The following is an 18,038-nucleotide window of genomic DNA, read 5'->3' on the forward strand; positions in this document are numbered from 1 at the left end:
TAGAATTCATGGTTCCATCTATCACAGCAAGCCTTCCAGGTCCTGAAGCAGCAAAACAACCCCAGACCATCACACTACCACCACCATATTTTACTGTTGGTATAATGTTCTTTTTCTGAAATGCTGTGTTCCTTTTACGCCAGATGTAACAGGACATTTGCCTTCCAAAAAGTTCAACTTTTTTATCTCATCAGTCCACAAGGTATTTTCCCAAAAGTCTTGGCAATCATTGAGATGTTTCTTAGCAAATTTGAGACGAGCCCTAATGTTCTTTTTGCTTAACAGTGGTTTGCGTCTTGGAAATCTGCCATGCAGGCCGTTTTTGCCCAGTCTCTTTCTTATGGTGGAGTCGTGAACATTGACCTTAATTGAGGCAAGTGAGGCCTGCAGTTCTTTAGACATTGTCCTGGGGTCTTTTGTGACTTCTCGGATGAGTCGTCTCTGCGCTCTTGGGGTAATTTTGGTCGGCCGGCCAATCCTGGGAAGGTTCACCACTGTTTCATGTTTTTGCCATTTGTGGATAATGGCTCTCACTGTGGTTCACTGGAGTCCCAAAGCTTTAGAAATGGCTTTATAACCTTTACCAGACTGATAGATCTCAATTACTTCTGTTCTGATTTGTTCCTGAATTTCTTTGGATCTTGGCATGATGTCTAGCTTTTGAGGTGCTTTTGGTCTACTTCTCTATGTCAGGCAGCTCCTATTTAAGTGATTTCTTGATTGAAACAGGTGTGGCAGTAATCAGGCCAGGGGGTGGCTACGGAAATTGAACTCAGGTGTGATACACCACAGTTAGGTTATTTTTTAACAAGGGGCAATTACTTTTTCACACAGGGCCATGTAGGTTTGGATTTTTTTTCTCCCTAAATAATAAAAACCATCATTTAAAAACTGCATTTTGTGTTTACTTGTGTTATATTTGACTAATGGTTAAATGTGTTTGATGATCAGAAACATTTTGTGTGACAAACATGCAAAAGAATAAGAAATCATGAAAGGGGCAAATAGTTTTTCACACCACTGTATATAGGGTCAACCTTTAACTGCTTTCTCAAGCTGATATGTACCATTAAACATACTTATACGGGACCAGTGTAGCTACTGCTGTGTCTTATATAACCCTGTCAAGGAATTAACATGTTATAAGATCAGAGCACTGATGTTATCATTGTGCACTGAAAAACCAGGATGGTGAATTCTTATGCAACAATGACAGAAACATGTTAACTGCAGATCTTAAATTCTTTTTGGGTGGTTTCTGACTTGTGCCCAGTGCTGCTGGTTTAGGCTCTGGACCCCTTAACTGATACATTGGATAATGTGATTTTGTAAATAAGTATATATGTGAAAGAAAATACAATTTAAAACATAATCTGTATTATAATCAACATATATTTACACATTTTAATAATAGAGGGCGGAGCCTATTCTAACAAGTTTAGGGGCAAGGTTGGACACAAACCTGACATGATGCTATCAATGTGTTGGCAAAATCACGCTTACACCAAAGGAAACAGCGTAACAAATTAACTTTCTTTGGGAAGTGAACGAATTTCGACACATAAATGTCACACCTGTTTGGATTTCAAACTGTTTTCCGTCCCGCGTGTCCATTTTATTCAGTCAGGTGAATTCCAGTTTTCCTACAATCTTATACTTAAAATAATCTTTAACGGCGTTAAATAGTGTTGCACAATACATATAGAAATACATTGTTGTCTTATTTTTATTATTACAATCCATTATTTTGTCCAAAACTGTTACAAAAGGCAGTTTAAAAGACAAATGATCTAAAGTGATTTTTCTTTTTGGTTCTACGATATTAATTTATAATGCAATAAACAATCATAATCTTGCATCCATATGTATAGAGACTGACGCTTTGTAAGTAAAGAGGAACACTACGGGGCTTCTTTAAGAAGATATATAAGTGAATTAAAAAAAGGCAGCAGAGGAGCTGCAGCACTCGTCACGCCCACTTACTCGGGCGTCCAACTGCTGGGTACTTCACTATTTTCCACGCCCACTAAATCTCATGATTCACGACCTCCGCATTAACGTCACTTTGCTGCGCCCGTATTAGAAAAAAATGATAGAGGGCGGAGAGGTGTAAATTATGACGTCATATTAAAAAAATCCCTGCCGCCGTAGGGAACGTAGTTTTTTATAATGAAAATTGTTCTTATTTGTAAGATACTAGCTCATGTTTCCAAGTGAGCAGTGGGAATAACATTGACATTACCAGGTCACACATGTATGTGAGTGACCGTTGGACAGCAGTGCTGGATGTTTCCGGACAGTAACGATGCTTCTGCCAGGTACTTAAACTCAATGTTGGTGCGCTGATGTTGCGATGATCTTTAAAATCTGTTGTCGCCCACAAGGTTAGGTGCATTCAAGTGGATGGTCATGCTATTGCACTGCTCGTTCAAGGTCAAAAAGTCATAGTGCAGCCAATTGTAGTTATCGTTCGATGACCACACTGGAAACAGCTGCACGTGCACCTTGATAAAATTTGAGGCGCATAACTGCACCCTGATTTATTTGTTTTCATGCAGTGTGGGAAGAGCAGCTAACATAATGAAAGTAATTGTCAGTCTTTTTTCAAACGTAAAATACACCTTGCTTGTATTGTTACAAAATGGAATCGAACCTCGTGCTTTTATTAAATGAATGCAGTTTTTTTTGTATTCGGTAGTGACTTTTTTTTAGTAAACACACGGCAACGTTGTTGCTAAATTGACAACAAAAGTATTGGCAACTGAGAATAGCTGGAGTATGCGTGTACGTTTTCGTTTTTGAAAGATTCAAGTGTCCCAATCCACTTTTCTAATCTAAGCAATCATAACCTTCCCAAATGATGCTTGTACCCAAAATGCTTGCCTAATGTGGCAGAACAAAACCCGAGCAGGGTTTGTGTTTGTTTGTCAGTTAAAATTTAGGATAATTTTACATGAAGTAAAAACAGAAATGGGTGTTGCCTTGGACAAAACTATAATATGCTTTCTTTGATAACAACCAATGATTCCTGTGTTGTTTTGATTTTTAACCTTCTAAAATATTGCTAATATTAAAGATATGTTAACATTCTTATATTTACTTGAACATGTTTGCTTATGAAATGATCTGTACAGATGACACATCACTTCCTTTTAAGTTAACAAATTAACTACACATTACCTCAAATCCATACTCATTTACTTAGATATTACTTAAATCACTGTAGTGTACCTGATGTCTTGATTGTTTATTTCTCTGTATAGGTGCCATGGATGGACGGACATTTCAGTTTTATGCTGCATTACTGAAATGTAGTCACAGTGCACTCTTTAAAAATGCCTTTGCTGCTACTCCAGCTTCTTCACTGGGCTTTAGAACAGGACAGATCATGCGACATGTATGCAGAGTGTCCAGATACTTAGTACCAATGAGACAGAAATATTCTTTGTATTCATCACTCAGCACCAGTGAACTCCTGGGTTTTGGTTCTGGAAGGCTTAACTGTGTATTATCAAATGAGTTAATGTCAGTTCCCACCTTTAATCTCTGCCCTGTTGTGCTGAAGCACTTTTACTCCACTACTGCTGGGTCCAGGTTGGCTACACAACAAGCAGGACTTCCAGGGAAAAAACTACCAAAGGGACCAAGGACCAAACAGCCTTCTCGAGCCAATCAGCCACCACTGGAGATGACTGAGGTGCATGTCTTTCATACTGATATGCTTTATTCTAAAGTTTCTGCTTAAGAATTCTTCATAGTTTGTTTCCTTATAATGTGATAAGACAGGGGGCATCAGCATTTCAGCATTAACAGAATGTTGTGAAATGCATAGTGTTTCACTAAAAACACCTAAAGCACATCCCTTTATTCTGATGCCAAGTCTTGTTTTGAACACTTTCTTATAATATTTACTATAACAGCCATGAGGAACAGGAATTATGTATTAAAAATTCTCTAACTACAGTGATATGCAAAAGTTTGGGCACCCTTGCTTAAAATGTCTGTTACTGTGAATAGTTGAGCAGAAGATGAACTGATCACTAAATGATATTAAGTTAAAGATGACACATTTTGTTTTCAGCATTTTATGCAAGATTAGTGTATTGTTTTTGTTTTGTACAATTGTACAGTAAAAAAAGGAAAGGAGCACCATAGAAAAGGTTGGGCACGCCAGGATATTTGAGGTTTCAGATAACTTTTATCAAGGTCTCAGACCTTAATTAACTCATTAGGGCTATGGCTTCTTCACTGTTATTATAAGGAAACCTCATGTTATGCAAACTGCAAAGTTGCAAAAATTATGTGACTCCTCAAACCTGTCCCAACAACCAGCAGCAATGGGCTCCTCTAAGCAGCTGTCTAGCATTTTGAACAATAGAATAACTGATGCACACAAAGCAGAAGAAGGCAACAAGAAGATAGAAAATTGTTTTCAGGTAGCTGTTTCCTCAGTTCATAATGTTATTAAGAAATGGCAGTTAACAGAAACGGTGGAGGTCAAGTTAAGTTTTGGAAGACCACGAAAACTTTCTGAATGAACTGTTCATTGGATTGTTAAAAAGGCAAATAAAACCCCTGTTTGACTGCAAAATACATTCAGGAAGATTTAACAGACTCTGGAGCATTGGTGCACTGTTCTACTTTAAATTATTAAAGAAATGTGTCATGTTTAACTTCATACATTTTGGTAATCAGTTCCGCTCACTTAACTATTCATAGTAAGAGACTTTTTGAGCAAGGGTGCCAATACTTTTGCATGACACTTTATATATTTTACAAGAACTTGTTTAACTTGAGAAAGACTAACTTAAAGTTACACAAATAGAGATGCATTTTGTGGACGAACTCCAGACTTTACATACCATCTGAGCCTCTGCAACCTCACTGCTGTACATTTACAGTATGTGAAAATGGCACAACACACTGACAGTGAGTTATATACATTTTAGAGTTTCATCATATTTTTGTTTATGCATATGTTGCACGTTTTGAACACATTAAGTAAATATTCAATTTAACTAATTTTGAACTTAAACAGTCCAGCATTATCAACCATTTTTACTTTTAACATGTTGCTTAAAACCTGTTAGGTACTGCATCAACAACAGAAAAGCCAGTGTGTCAACACATACCTAGCAGTGCTTTTCTTCTGCTAGGTTTTTGGTTATGTGTAACATGGTAGAAAATGAATGTCTCGGTTTATTTCCTTGCTCCTAGATATGTTTTGTGAAGACTTTAGTCTGCTTTATACCTTAGCAGCATTACCACTTTTGTCAACTTTAAAAGGACTGTAAAGTTAAATTGGATTTATTCCTAGTGGTTTAATGGTCATTGTGTAGTTATACACTTTAAATTACTACACAATACACTACATATTACTAATGTTTTTAAAAGTCTTAAAAATTGACATGCTTTATGAGTGTTTCACTAACATTATAAAATATAGCTCTGCACTGTAATAAACACTACTGGACACACCTTACACTATTTATCCATTTTAATTGGTAGCATACCAACTTGACATTCCGTTTCTGTAAAACCATGGGATGTGTTGATGAAAGATGTGCAGTTTCACTGGTAATGCATAGAGATATTTAGTATGCATTTTCAAAAAGTGTTATTGTTTGTAAAGAATTTAGCTGAAAATGTAGCTGTGAATCACCCAGTCCTTTTCTGTCCTTTGCCTTGATGAAGTTCCCTCATCTCTATACATTTCATTTGATTAACAGTTTAGATGTATTCAGTTGTTATTCGTGTAAATTTACAGCTTGTGACATACCTGTTGTTTGAGCCCCTAGCTCATTTTTAAATTACAGGTTATCTTTCTGGAAGAACTCAGTATCCAGAGATACATCTAGTAGTAAGTAGTAAATTATGGTATTTATCCTGGATCTGTTTCAGGGTTTGTTTTGTTCACATAGTGTTTAAGTGACATTGGCTAAGTGGATAAATAATAGTAAGCTACACATATATGTAGATGGCACTGTTTTTTTATTGTTGTTTGCTTTCATGTCACTTATTTGAAAAAAATGCAGGAAATATTTGACATTATACAGATTATTTGTGTTTGTCCTTAGGCTATCACTAAGTGGAAGATTACCCTCAATACATCATTGCAAGTGTTTTTATTGACACACTAATTTTTATGTCTGTTACTTAGATTTTCATTTTTTCACCTATCTAATAATTATAAAACCATAATCCTATTCAGGATGGTGGGAGGACCTAACCTATCCAAGCAGCAAAAATGAACAAGAGAGGACCTAACTGTGAACAGAGTAGTAGCCACACCTGCACTCACCCACACATTTGTAAGAGGCCAATTAGGGTGTCCTGTAAACCTAAAATGCACGGTTTTGGGATATGTCAGGAAAACTAGTGTACCTGGAGGAAAAACCTATGTGTGTGTGTGTGTGTGAGACACTGAGACACTTACTGAGCCCATAATTCAAAGTAGTACTCGGGAGCTGTTAGGCAGCAACTATTAGGAAGTTATGTCACCATTACACCACAAACATGTGTTTTTTTTTCTGCAATTTTCAAAGTAGCCTCCATTGCTCAAAAAATATTGACTTCTCAAGTAATAATCAGTATGTAAAAGTTGTCTTATCTTTTTAAAAAAGTTTTTTAAGATGTTAACATTTAAAGCAAAAAGACTGCATCTTGCCACTGTAAGTTTATTAAGTCTTTATCTACAGTGCATCTAGAAAGTATTCACAGCGCATCACTTCTTCCACATTTTATGTTACAACCTTATTCCAAAATGGATTAAATTCATTTTTTTACTCAGAATTCAAGAAATCACATGTACATAAGTATTTACAACCTTTGCTCAATACTTTGTCGATGCACCTTTGGCAGCAATTACAGCCTCATGTCTTTTTGAATATGATGCCACAAGCTTGGCACACCTACCCTTGGCCAGTTTCGCCCATTCCTCTTTGCAGCACCTCTCAAGCTCCATCAGGTTGGATGGGAAGCGTCAGTGCACAGCCATTTTAAGATCTCTCCAGAGATGTTCAATCAGATTCAAGTCTGGGCTCTGGCTGGGCCACTCAAGGACATTTACAGAGTTGTCCTGAAGCCACTCCTTTGATATCTTGGCTGTGTGCTTAGGGTCGTTGTCCTGCTGAAAGATGAACCGTCGCCCCAGTCTGAGGTCAAGAGCGCTCTGGAGCAGGTTTTCATCCAGGATGTCTCTGTACATTGCTGCAGTCATCTTTCCCTTTATCCTGACTAGTCTCCCAGTTCCTGCCGCTGAAAAGCATCCCCACAGCATGATGCTGCCACCACCATGCTTCACTGTAGGGATGGTATTGGCCTGGTGATGAGCGGTGCCTGGTTTCCTCCAGACGCGACGCCTGGCATTCACACCAAAGAATTCCATCTTTGTCTCATCAGACCAGAAAATTTTGTTTCTCGTGGTCTGAGAGTCCTTCAGGTGCCCTATGGCAAACTCCAGGCGGGCTGTCATGTGCCTTTTACTAAGGAGTGGCTTCCGTCTGGCCACTCTACCATACAGGCCTGATTGGTGGATTGCTGCAGAGCTGATTGTCCTTCTGGAAGGTTCTCCTCTCTCCACAGAGGACCTCTGGAGCTCTGACAGAGTGACCATCGGGTTCTTGGTCACCTCCCTGACTAAGGCCCTTCTCCCCCGATCGCTCAGTTTAGATGGCTGGCCAGCTCTAGGAAGATGATGGAGGCCACTTTGCTCATTAAGACCTTCAAAGCAGCAGAAATTTTTCTGTAACCTTCCCCAGATTTGTGCCTCGACACAATCCTGTCTCGGAGGTCTACAGACAATTCGTTTGACTTCATGCTTGGTTTGTGCTCTGACATGAACTGTCAACTGTGGGACCTTATACAGACAGGTGTGTGCCTATCCAAATCGTGTCCGATAAACTGAATTTACCACAGGTGGACTCCAATTAAGCTGCAGAAACATCTCAAGGATGATCAGGGGAAACAGGATTCACCTGAGCTCAATTTTGAGCTTCATGGCAAAGGCTGTGAATACTTATGTACATGTGCTTTCTCAGTTTTTTTTTATTTTTAAAAAATTTGCAAAAACCTCAAGTAAACTTTTTTCACGTTGTCATTATGGGGTGTTGTGTGTAGAATTCTGAGTAAAAAAATGAATTTAATCCATTTTGGAATAAGGCTGTAACATAACAAAATGTGGAAAAAGTGATGCGCTGTGAATACTTTCCGAATGCACTGTATATTATTTCAGTCTCATAGGAGACAAAACAAAGTAGCTATCTTTTACTACTGCTCAGCATGACAAGAAATAAGAAGTGAATTACTAGGGTGCAGCTTGGCAAGATCGTGATTATTGAATAATTTACATACACTGTAAACAGTGAATTGACTTTTTATTGCCTAATGTTTAAAAGTGTAAAGAGTATCAATCTATCCATCCATTTTCTAATCTGCTTCTTCTTGTTTAAGGAATTACAGTGGTGTGAAAAACTATTTGCCCCCTTCCTGATTTCTTATTCTTTTGCATGTTTGTCACACAAAATGTTTCTGATCATCAAACACATTTAACCATTAGTCAAATATAACACAAGTAAACACAAAATGCAGTTTTTAAATGATGGTTTTTATTATTTAGGGAGAAAAAAAATCCAAACCTACATGGCCCTGTGTGAAAAAGAAATTGCCCCCTGAACCTAATAACTGGTTGGGCTAACCTTAGCAGAAATAACTGCAATCAAGCGTTTTGTGATAACTTGCAATGAGTCTTTTACAGCGCTCTGGAGGAATTTTGGCCCACTCATCTTTGCAGAATTGTTGTAATTCAGCTTTATTTGAGGGTTTTCTAGCATGAACCGCCTTTTTAAGGTCAAGCCATAGCATCTCAATTGGATTCAGGTCAGGACTTTGACTAGGCCACTCAAGTCTTCATTTTGTTTTTCTTCAGCCATTCAGAGGTGGATTTGCTGGTGTGTTTTGGGTCATTGCCCTGTTGCAGCACCCAAGATCGCTTCTGCTTGAGTTGACGAACAGATGGCCGGACATTCTCCTTCAGGATTTTTTGGTAGACAGTAGAATTCATGGTTCCATCTATCACAGCAAGCCTTCCAGGTCCTGAAGCAGCAAAACAACCCCAGACCATCACACTACCACCACCATATTTTACTGTTGGTATGATGTTCTTTTTCTGAAATGCTGTGTTCCTTTGACACCAGATGTAACAGGACATTTGCCTTCCAAAAAGTTCAACTTTTGTCTCATCAGTCCACAAGGTATTTTCCCAAAAGTCTTGGCAATCATTGAGATGTTTCTTAGCAAAATTGAGACGAGACCTAATGTTCTTTTTGCTTAACAGTGGTTTGCGTCTTGGAAATCTGCCATGCAGGCCATTTTTGCTCAGTCTCTTTCTTATGGTGGAGTTGTGAACACTGACCTTAATTCAGAATTGCAGTTCTTTAGACGTTGTCCTGGGGTCTTTTGTGACCTCATGGATGAGTCGTCTCTGCGCTCTTGGGGTAATTTTGGTCGGCCGGCCACTCCTCGGAAGGTTCACCACTGTTCCATGTTTTTGCCATTTGTGGATAATGGCTCTCACTGTGGTTCGCTGGAGTCCCAAAGCTTTAGAAATGGCTTTATAACCTTTACCAGACTGATAGATCTCAATTACTTCTGTTCTCATTTGTTCCTGAATTTCTTTGGATCTTGGCATGATGCCTAGCTTTTGAGGTGCTTTTGGTCTACTTCTCTGTGTCAGGCAGCTCCTATTTAAGTGATTTCTTGATTGAAACAGGTGTGGCAGTAATCAGGCCTGGGAGTGGCTACGGAAATTGAACTCAGGTGTGATACACCACAGTTAGGTTATTTTTTAACAAGTAGGCAATTACTTTTTCACACAGGGACATGTAGGTTTGGATTTTTTCTCCTAAATAATAAAACCATCATTTAAAAACTGCATTTTGTGTTTACTTGTGTTATATTTGACTAATGGTTAAATGTGTTTGATGATCAGAAATATTTTGTGTGACAAACATACAAAAGAATAAGAAATCAGGAAGGGGGCAAATAGTTTTTTTTATAGGTTTATACAATAATTTTTATATAAAATGTGTGTTGAATAAAGAGTAGATTAAGCTGATTAAGGTATCTTTACACAAGCAATGACTATACAAATGGCTTGGGTTTATCAGTATGGATCCTGGTTAGCAATTAAAAAAAAATCCAAATCTCAGAAGGAATGAATCTTATATGTTTACTCTGTTACCTAAGTGGAGACATAAATAAGTGAACTTCTCACTAAGAAGTAACAAACATATTGATTTATGATAGACTTTTATGACTTGGATGAAATAATCAAGCTTAGATTTTATATTAGAAATGGCGCCCATTCACATTACTCAGGAGAAAGAGTGTTTTTATTGTAGGTTGTGGTTACCTTATTTTTGTAATTCCTACTGAATTATCAAGAAAATAATTTAAAAGCCTGTACAGCAGCTGTCTTTGTCATCTACTCTTTGTCTTTTATTTCCGGCCCTGAGTGTGGTTAAATCTCTTGGCACAAAGTCTTGTCTCATGAGACGTGAGTTCTTGATATTTTTTAGTTTATAATTTAAAAACGGAATAAGAATCTGAAAATCTAACAACATCACATTAAAGTTCGATAAATTCTGAAAAGAATGATATAAAACATATATATGAAGTTTTTAAAATAAATCAGGTTTAAAGCCTGACAAAAAACGTGACATAAAAATGTCACATAAAATTGTTGCACAAAATCGTTGCACTTTTAGACTTAGGATTTTATATATTGTGACAGATTAGGGCTTTCTCACACCCTTGTACCCTCAGACCACATGTCAGAAACCAGATAAAAGTCCAAATAATTATTTATTATAATAATAAAGTGCACAAAGCACGCTCTTCTCCACAATTCTCCAATAACAATACACAATAACCAATCCTCCAAGCTCCCAGACGCTTAGCCACCCTGCCTCCCAACTCAGCTCGTCCGTCGGGGATTTCCCACAGTCCTTTATAGTCCTTGACCCGGAAGTGTTTGTCCCTCAGTCCGTGTGACTTTCTATCACTTCCGGGTCAGGTAAAACTTCTCTTTTTCTTCACCCAGGAAGCACATCGTTCTCTTTGTCCACATGACTATGACGTACTTCCTGGGCGTAAGGAAAATAGTCTCTGGGCCTCCCTGCAGCGACTCCTGGTGGCCCCCATGGTATCCAGCAGGGCTGTGAATAAAGACTCCAATGTCCATAATGCCCTGCTGGTCTTCGGGGCACCTCCATACTGCAGGGAGGGCTCCACCTGGCGGCGTGGGGGTATTAGCCAGGATGAACAGGCGGCCATACATCACAATATATAAAGTAGATCATAAGTAAATAGTACAGTATATTCAGTAGTACTCATAATATACATTTTTGAAAATACTTCTTTTTGAATATGATGATTAAAAATTGTCCATATTGGAGTGTTAGTGTCATATTTGCATTTGTGGTGCCCTGTCCAAGGCTACTTCCTGCCTCAAGCCTGATGTTGCCAGATTAGGCTCTGGACCCACATAACCCTGTATTTGTTTAAGTGAGTTTGGGAATGTTATCATAAGCTACTTTTATGAGTGAAATTACCATATTCATTTAAATCAGTAACTGCAACATAAACTGTTCTGTAGTGAGGTATTATGATGGTGTAATGGATTTTGGAATGTAAAACTAGTCCAGGTTACTGTATGCACATTCTCTCCATGTCTGCATGGGTTTTCCTCCTGGGGTAATCTGTTTCTTCTGAAAGATGTAGATCTTAGGTTAATTGGTAACCATTATATAAACTGGTCTCATATGAATAGTATTCTTTATATCCGTGTGCACTAAAGTGTATTGGTTCCCTGTCCTTGTTCCTGTCCCATCTTTTGCCATTGCTGCAAGCAGGTTAGAAAATGAATTGATTCTTTGTAGACTAAAAGTCGTTTTCTCTAAAGGCTAGGGTTGTGGACTGTTACAGTATTTGCTAAGATTACCCTGTTTAACACATTAATCATAGAGATTTAAGTGAATCTAATCTACTTTCTTGTTTTTTCACTTTGTAGGATGTTATGCAATGTATTGCATTTGCTACAGCAGATAACTATCATCTGGCAACATTAGGGCATGATTTGGTGTCTAATGGGTTTTATGAAATAACAGACTTGCCCAGAGGTGAGAGATTATAAATGTAATTAGCAGCTTATTTTTGCTTTTTACTGAATACATTTTTTGTGATACATTAAATCCTGATGCCACAGCTGTGTTCAAGTCAACTTTGACTCATATGTCACTATTAGAGAATGAAGTTGGAATAAAGTTTATCTAGGTAAATCCTCCACATTAAACATATGATATAGTATTCTGTATTCACTCAATTCAGATGCTGCTAATGTGCTGGTTGTTGGTACAGAGATGTCCTTGAAACCGGATGACCATGGAATCATCTTCTTTTTCAGGTAAATTGGAAATCAATTTATGCTGTATGTGTGTGACTTGTGCCTGCAGTGCTTAGTCTGTTGTTCCCTAATGTTGTTTTCAGGGTTAATGTGTACCTTGTGGTTTAGCATGACAGGGAAAAGCACAGGTTTTATGTGACACTAAATAAGAGAAGTCTGAAAATATAATGGTTAGATAGGCTGTCTTGTTAAAGGGTTTGGTATTAATAGCCAAATATGTCAATGGATATGTTTTATGTTTTCTTTAATTAAATCACAAGAAAACAGTTTTGAATTGTTGTAGTTTAATACCTCATCATTCACTGTTAAACAGTTGCAAATATGTTCTACTTTAGATTTTTCATGTTACCTGAAATACTTAATCCAAGATTTGAAAACTTGTTTTACATTGTGAGAAGAGTTCCCCAAACAGTTATTACGAATATGTTTTTAGTTACAAGAGATACTTTTCAGAATTATCTTTCAAAATATTTTCTCCATATCTCATTGGAAGAGTATTTATGTGTAAGGGCTTTCGCAGAAACAATGAGCTTAATGAAATCCCCCAGAAACATTTGCAGTGTTGAAATTGATACTGCTATAACCAGTAGTTCCACTTGTCATCATAAACCTGAACGAGAAATGGATTGACAATGAATATAATCCATCATCTTTATCCTGAAATCACAGTGCTGAGTGTAGATCTCTGTGTCACTTAACACTGCCCAAACAAAGACAGTAAAAATGGTGCCATCATTCTCCAACATTATGGGAGCTGTATCTTGTGATCCTGGGTGAAGTGTACAAAATTTGTGACAGAAAAAAATGTCTAGGAAAAAAAAGTATTTTCTTGCAGCACCTCATTTCTTGACTCCATGATGCATGTCTTTGCTTAAACAGAATGGAGAAGAACTTTTGGAAATGTCTCTCCTATTTGCCCTACAGCTTAGACCTAGCATCCTTGGAAACCTATTTGTTTTAGTTTTAAAAGGTCAATGAAGCTGTCAAGACAGATGTGTCATTATTTACAAATGCAAAATAGAGTTTTACAAAATTGGAGTCTTCACACATTTTTACCTGTGGCATAAGTTTGTAAGATTTTATATAGGTATAAATAAAGGTAACCAAGCTATGAGTAGCATGTAGAAGTTTCCTACTTATACAGTATCTTTATTATGCTATAAACTTACTATGCTCATTACTTTTGATAATGGCCCTTGTAAGTTATGCTACATTTCATAGAGCTGCAGTGAATTAATACCACATCAACATATAATATTTGGTAAATTTTTTCTCCTCTTTGATTAATATCAGAATGTAATAAAGGTAAGGTGTGTCAAAGGTTAAAGGTAATTCTGTATCCAACTTGTTTTCCCCACTTGAAAAACTTTTTTTCTAAAATAATCGGGGGCGACTTTAAAGCAGAATCTGAGATAGCAGTGGCTTACCGCGTACGCGGATCAAACACCGTCAGACCCCGACCAAGATCTTTTATAGTTCGTTTAGAACGATTATCATTTAAGCTAGAGGTGATGGCACTCCTCAGAAACAAGGAAGATATTATATATGAAAATAACCACATTCGTATCTTCCCTGACTTCTCTCCAGCAACAGCTATTAAATGCGCAGCCTTCTATAATATTAAACATCGGCTTCGGCAAGCCAGTGCCAAATACAGCCTCCTGTATCCGGCAAAACTGAAAGTGGAATGGCAAGGTCATTTCTATGTCTTCGCTAGCAAGGAAGAAGCAGAAAATGAATTAAGAAAGCTGATCCCGGGACTATTCTGATACATAATAGTGAGTCATGGCGGTAAATGATAAAGTTAGGATTAATAATCTACTGTCTGATCTATTAGTTTTAAAATACGGGTTTTTTATCAGCATATATTCTCATATATTCTTATTATTACTTAGTATTACTAGGGCGCTATATGTTTATGTTTTATTGTGCTTAATTACTTTTTCCTCCTTTTTTTTTTTTTTTTCTCTTTTTCTTTTCTAATTATTTCACGTGTACCCTAAACGAGACTGTTCAATATCATACCCTTGGTTTACTGTTATTGCTATTACTGCATTAAGACTTGTTATGCTTATTTTGGACACATCTTTAACACCATCACTGCAAGAGAACCACCTCTTTCAACCTTCGCAAACATATGCAGTTTTTAATATCTGGAAAAAATTGTAATTAACTTGCTTAGAGATCTTTATATAGACAACGTCTCTGCATCCTATGAACAATTACATTCCAAATTTAACATTCCAGCTACACATTTCTTTCACTATCTTCAAATCAGGAACTTTGTTAAACAGAACCTTCCAGATTTTCCTCATCTTGCACCCTCATCCACGCTGGAAAAAATATTGCTCAATCTCAAGGAATTAGACTCCATCTCTACAATATATAAAATCATTTTACAATCCCTTCCTTTCAAAGATCCAAGAGGACACTGGGAAAAGATCTCTCAATATATCAGAAAAGGAGTGGAAAGTAGCAATGCAGAGAATTCACTCGAGCTCCATATGCGCAAAGCATACAATTATACAACTCAAAATTATATATCGAGCACATCTGTCTCGACTAAAACTCTCCAAAATGTTTCCAGGGCATGATCCAACCTGCGAACGTTGCAACCAAGCCCCAGCCTTACTAGGTCACATGTTCTGGGCCTGCAACAAATTAACATTATTCTGGACAAAAATTTTTAATTACCTCTCAGACAGCCTTGGACTCACAATCTCTCCTAACCCATTAACAGCTGTGTTTGGGGTTCTTCCAGATGGGCTTAAAGTGGAGAAGGACAAACAAATTGTGATTGCATTCACTACACTGTTGGCACGCAGACTTATTCTGATAAACTGGAAGAACCCAAACTCTCCTCTTTTAAGTCAGTGGGAAACCGATGTGTTATATTATTTGAAATTGGAAAAAATCAAATACTCAGTTAGAGGATCCGTACAGACTTTTTCAAAACATGGCAGGATCTAATCAGTAATATTTTAAAATAAGTTTATAAAGCACAGAGAATTTATTAATTTAGGTATGTTTACAAGCCTTAAATTTTATGCTGTTTGGCTTGCTCTCTCTCTCAGGGGTGGGGATCGATCTGTTCTTAACATAATTCTTTTTTTGTAAAACTTGATTGCTATGTATGGATTGTAATAAAATTAATAAAAAAAAAAAAAGAAAAAATATTGCCCTTGTAAATTAATGTACAGTATTATAATTTTTTATTATAAATTGAAAATATACTTCAATAATAATTTTTAAAACTCAAGCTATACTATTTTTTGCAGGTGACATTTTTCTAAACATTTTAAAAAAGCTGCTGATTCCTGCCACTCAAAAATGTTCTTAATTCAATTACTTACATGCCTGTAGCTGTTCACATTGTGCATGTAAATGCTTGTCCAATGGGGATAAGTAAAGCAACAAATTCAGTTCACTTGTAGCAGCATTTTGGCATTGTGCTTGACAGCGAATAATGTATGTAATTACTTGATTTCATGACATTAAGTGTTGCTGCAAGAATAAATGAGAATGAAGCAAATTAAATCACAACTGTGCTAATGTATTGTATGTTTCAGTCTCAAACACTCTTAATGTTACAATTTTTTGCTGAAATTCATGCAGTGATCCACATGCACTATATACTGAAACACATAAATAGTTGCTTCTCTGGCTCCCCATGACCCTGAGCTGATTATATAGGTTAGAAGATGAATAGATTGAAGGAACCCTAACGGAATTGTGTTGTAGTTTCTTCATGTATTAGATATGTCCAGTTAATTAACAGCTGAAAAATTAAGAGAGATGTTACTTTATGTTTAATGGGCTTTAGAATTTCAAAAACAGGGAATAGACACACTGAGGGGTGTTTTTTATAGCACTTCAATGATAGTGTAGCAATATGTGTAAGGTGTCTATACAGGTGCCGGTCATAAAATTAGAACATCATGACAAAGTTGATTTATTTTAGTAATTCCATTCAAAAAGTGAAACTTGTATATTAGATTCATTCATTACACACAGACTGATGTATTTCAAATGTTTATTTCTTTTAATTTTGATGATTATAACTAACAACTAATGAAAGTCCCAAATTCAGTATCTCGGAAAATTAGAATATTGTGAAAAGGTTCAATATTGAAGACACCTGGTGCCACACTCTAATCAGCTAATTAACTCCAAACACCTGCAAAAGCCTTTAAATGGTCTCTCAGTCTAGTTCTGTAGGCTGCACAATCATGGGGAAGACTGCTGACTTTCATTTTCCAACAGGACCTGGCACCTGCACACAGTGCCAAAGCTACCAGTACCTGGTTTAAGGACCATGGTATCCCTGTTCATGATTGGCCAGAGGAAGATGCAATACGCCAGACCCAACAATTCAAAACGGCTGAAGGCCACTATTAGAGCAACATGGGCTTTCATAACACCTGAGCAATGCCACAGACTGATCGACTCCATGCCATGCCGCATTGCTGCAGTAATCCAGGCCAAAGGAGCCACAACTAAATATTGAGTGCTGTACATGCTCATACTTTTCATGTTCATACCTTTCAGTTGGCCAACATTTCTATAAATCCTTTTTTTGCATTGGTCTTAATTGATATTCTAATTTTCCGAGATACTGAATTTGGGACTTTCATTAGTTGTCAGTTATAATCATCAAAATTAAAAGAAATAAACATTTGCAATACATCAGTCTGTGTGTAATGAATGAATCTAATATACAAGTTTCACTTTTTGAATGGAATTACTGAAATAAATAAACTTTGTCATGATATTCTAATTTTATGACCGGCACCTGTACACATATCACAATACTGCAGCACTGTCCAGGAAAATGTACCATACATAATGTTTGTTATCTGCACTTTCTGAAGACTACTGGTAATAAGCAACATTTTAATGGCTGTAATTAAAAAGTGATCTGTAAAAAACTAAATTTTTGTAATTTACATTTTATTAATAATGAATTCTTTGAAATAAATAAATTACATTCTTGTTTATTAATCACAGGCTGCATGAGTTTAACATGAACAGTATAAATTCAATACACAGTAACTGCTTTTTATTATTTACATTACAGGGATGTGGATATAAAAAGTTATCCTGACAACATGAATACAATCCCAGAAGCAACACTAGAAGGAATGCCAGTGCATAACAGGACACTCACAAACACGTGCATTGACATTAGTCAATCTAACTTGCAATGGGGACCAAGGCATGAAGCAATTATAGACAGTATGCCAGTTCATCATAGGGCATGTTTACATACATGGAACCAATAAACCCACAAAGTTTACATTGCTATGTGATTTGTCTTTCTGTTTCAAAACATTATCTGCATTAAAATGATTAACATTGAATTTATACAAAAATTTGTGTAAGAGCATTTGCACTACACTAAGTTATATTGTGTTTTAAACTTCTATAGAACCTCTTCTCTTACATGCAATAGCTCTTTAAACAATTACAGTGTCAGAAATGTGCTTATTTTACTCTGCACTATTTTATTTTCAAATAGGCTAATTCTGGTCATTATACATATTGTCTTTTTCAAATTTGTGTCACTCTACATCTT

At 36.8% G+C, this 18,038-nt stretch overlaps 1 protein-coding gene across 2 annotated transcripts in view; it reads left to right on the forward strand.

Moving 5' to 3' along the window:
* The first annotated feature begins 2,079 nt into the window (after window positions 1–2,079).
* The window catches only part of rmnd1 (required for meiotic nuclear division 1 homolog), a 62,022-nt gene continuing 46,063 nt past the window's right edge, over window positions 2,080–18,038 (forward strand). Inside the window, exons 1-4 of one of the 2 annotated variants that reach the window (XM_039747803.1) lie at window positions 2,080–2,318; window positions 3,264–3,697; window positions 12,071–12,179; window positions 12,388–12,463. In XM_039747803.1, the coding sequence (XP_039603737.1) occupies window positions 2,306–2,318; window positions 3,264–3,697; window positions 12,071–12,179; window positions 12,388–12,463 (632 nt within the window). In that variant the 5' untranslated portion in view covers window positions 2,080–2,305. The remainder of the gene's footprint in view (window positions 2,319–3,263; window positions 3,698–12,070; window positions 12,180–12,387; window positions 12,464–18,038) is intronic. The other variant, XM_039747804.1, reaches the window with a different exon arrangement.

The sequence above is a fragment of the Polypterus senegalus genome, chromosome 3, assembly GCF_016835505.1.
Source record: "Polypterus senegalus isolate Bchr_013 chromosome 3, ASM1683550v1, whole genome shotgun sequence".
Lineage (NCBI taxonomy): Eukaryota > Metazoa > Chordata > Cladistia > Polypteriformes > Polypteridae > Polypterus > Polypterus senegalus.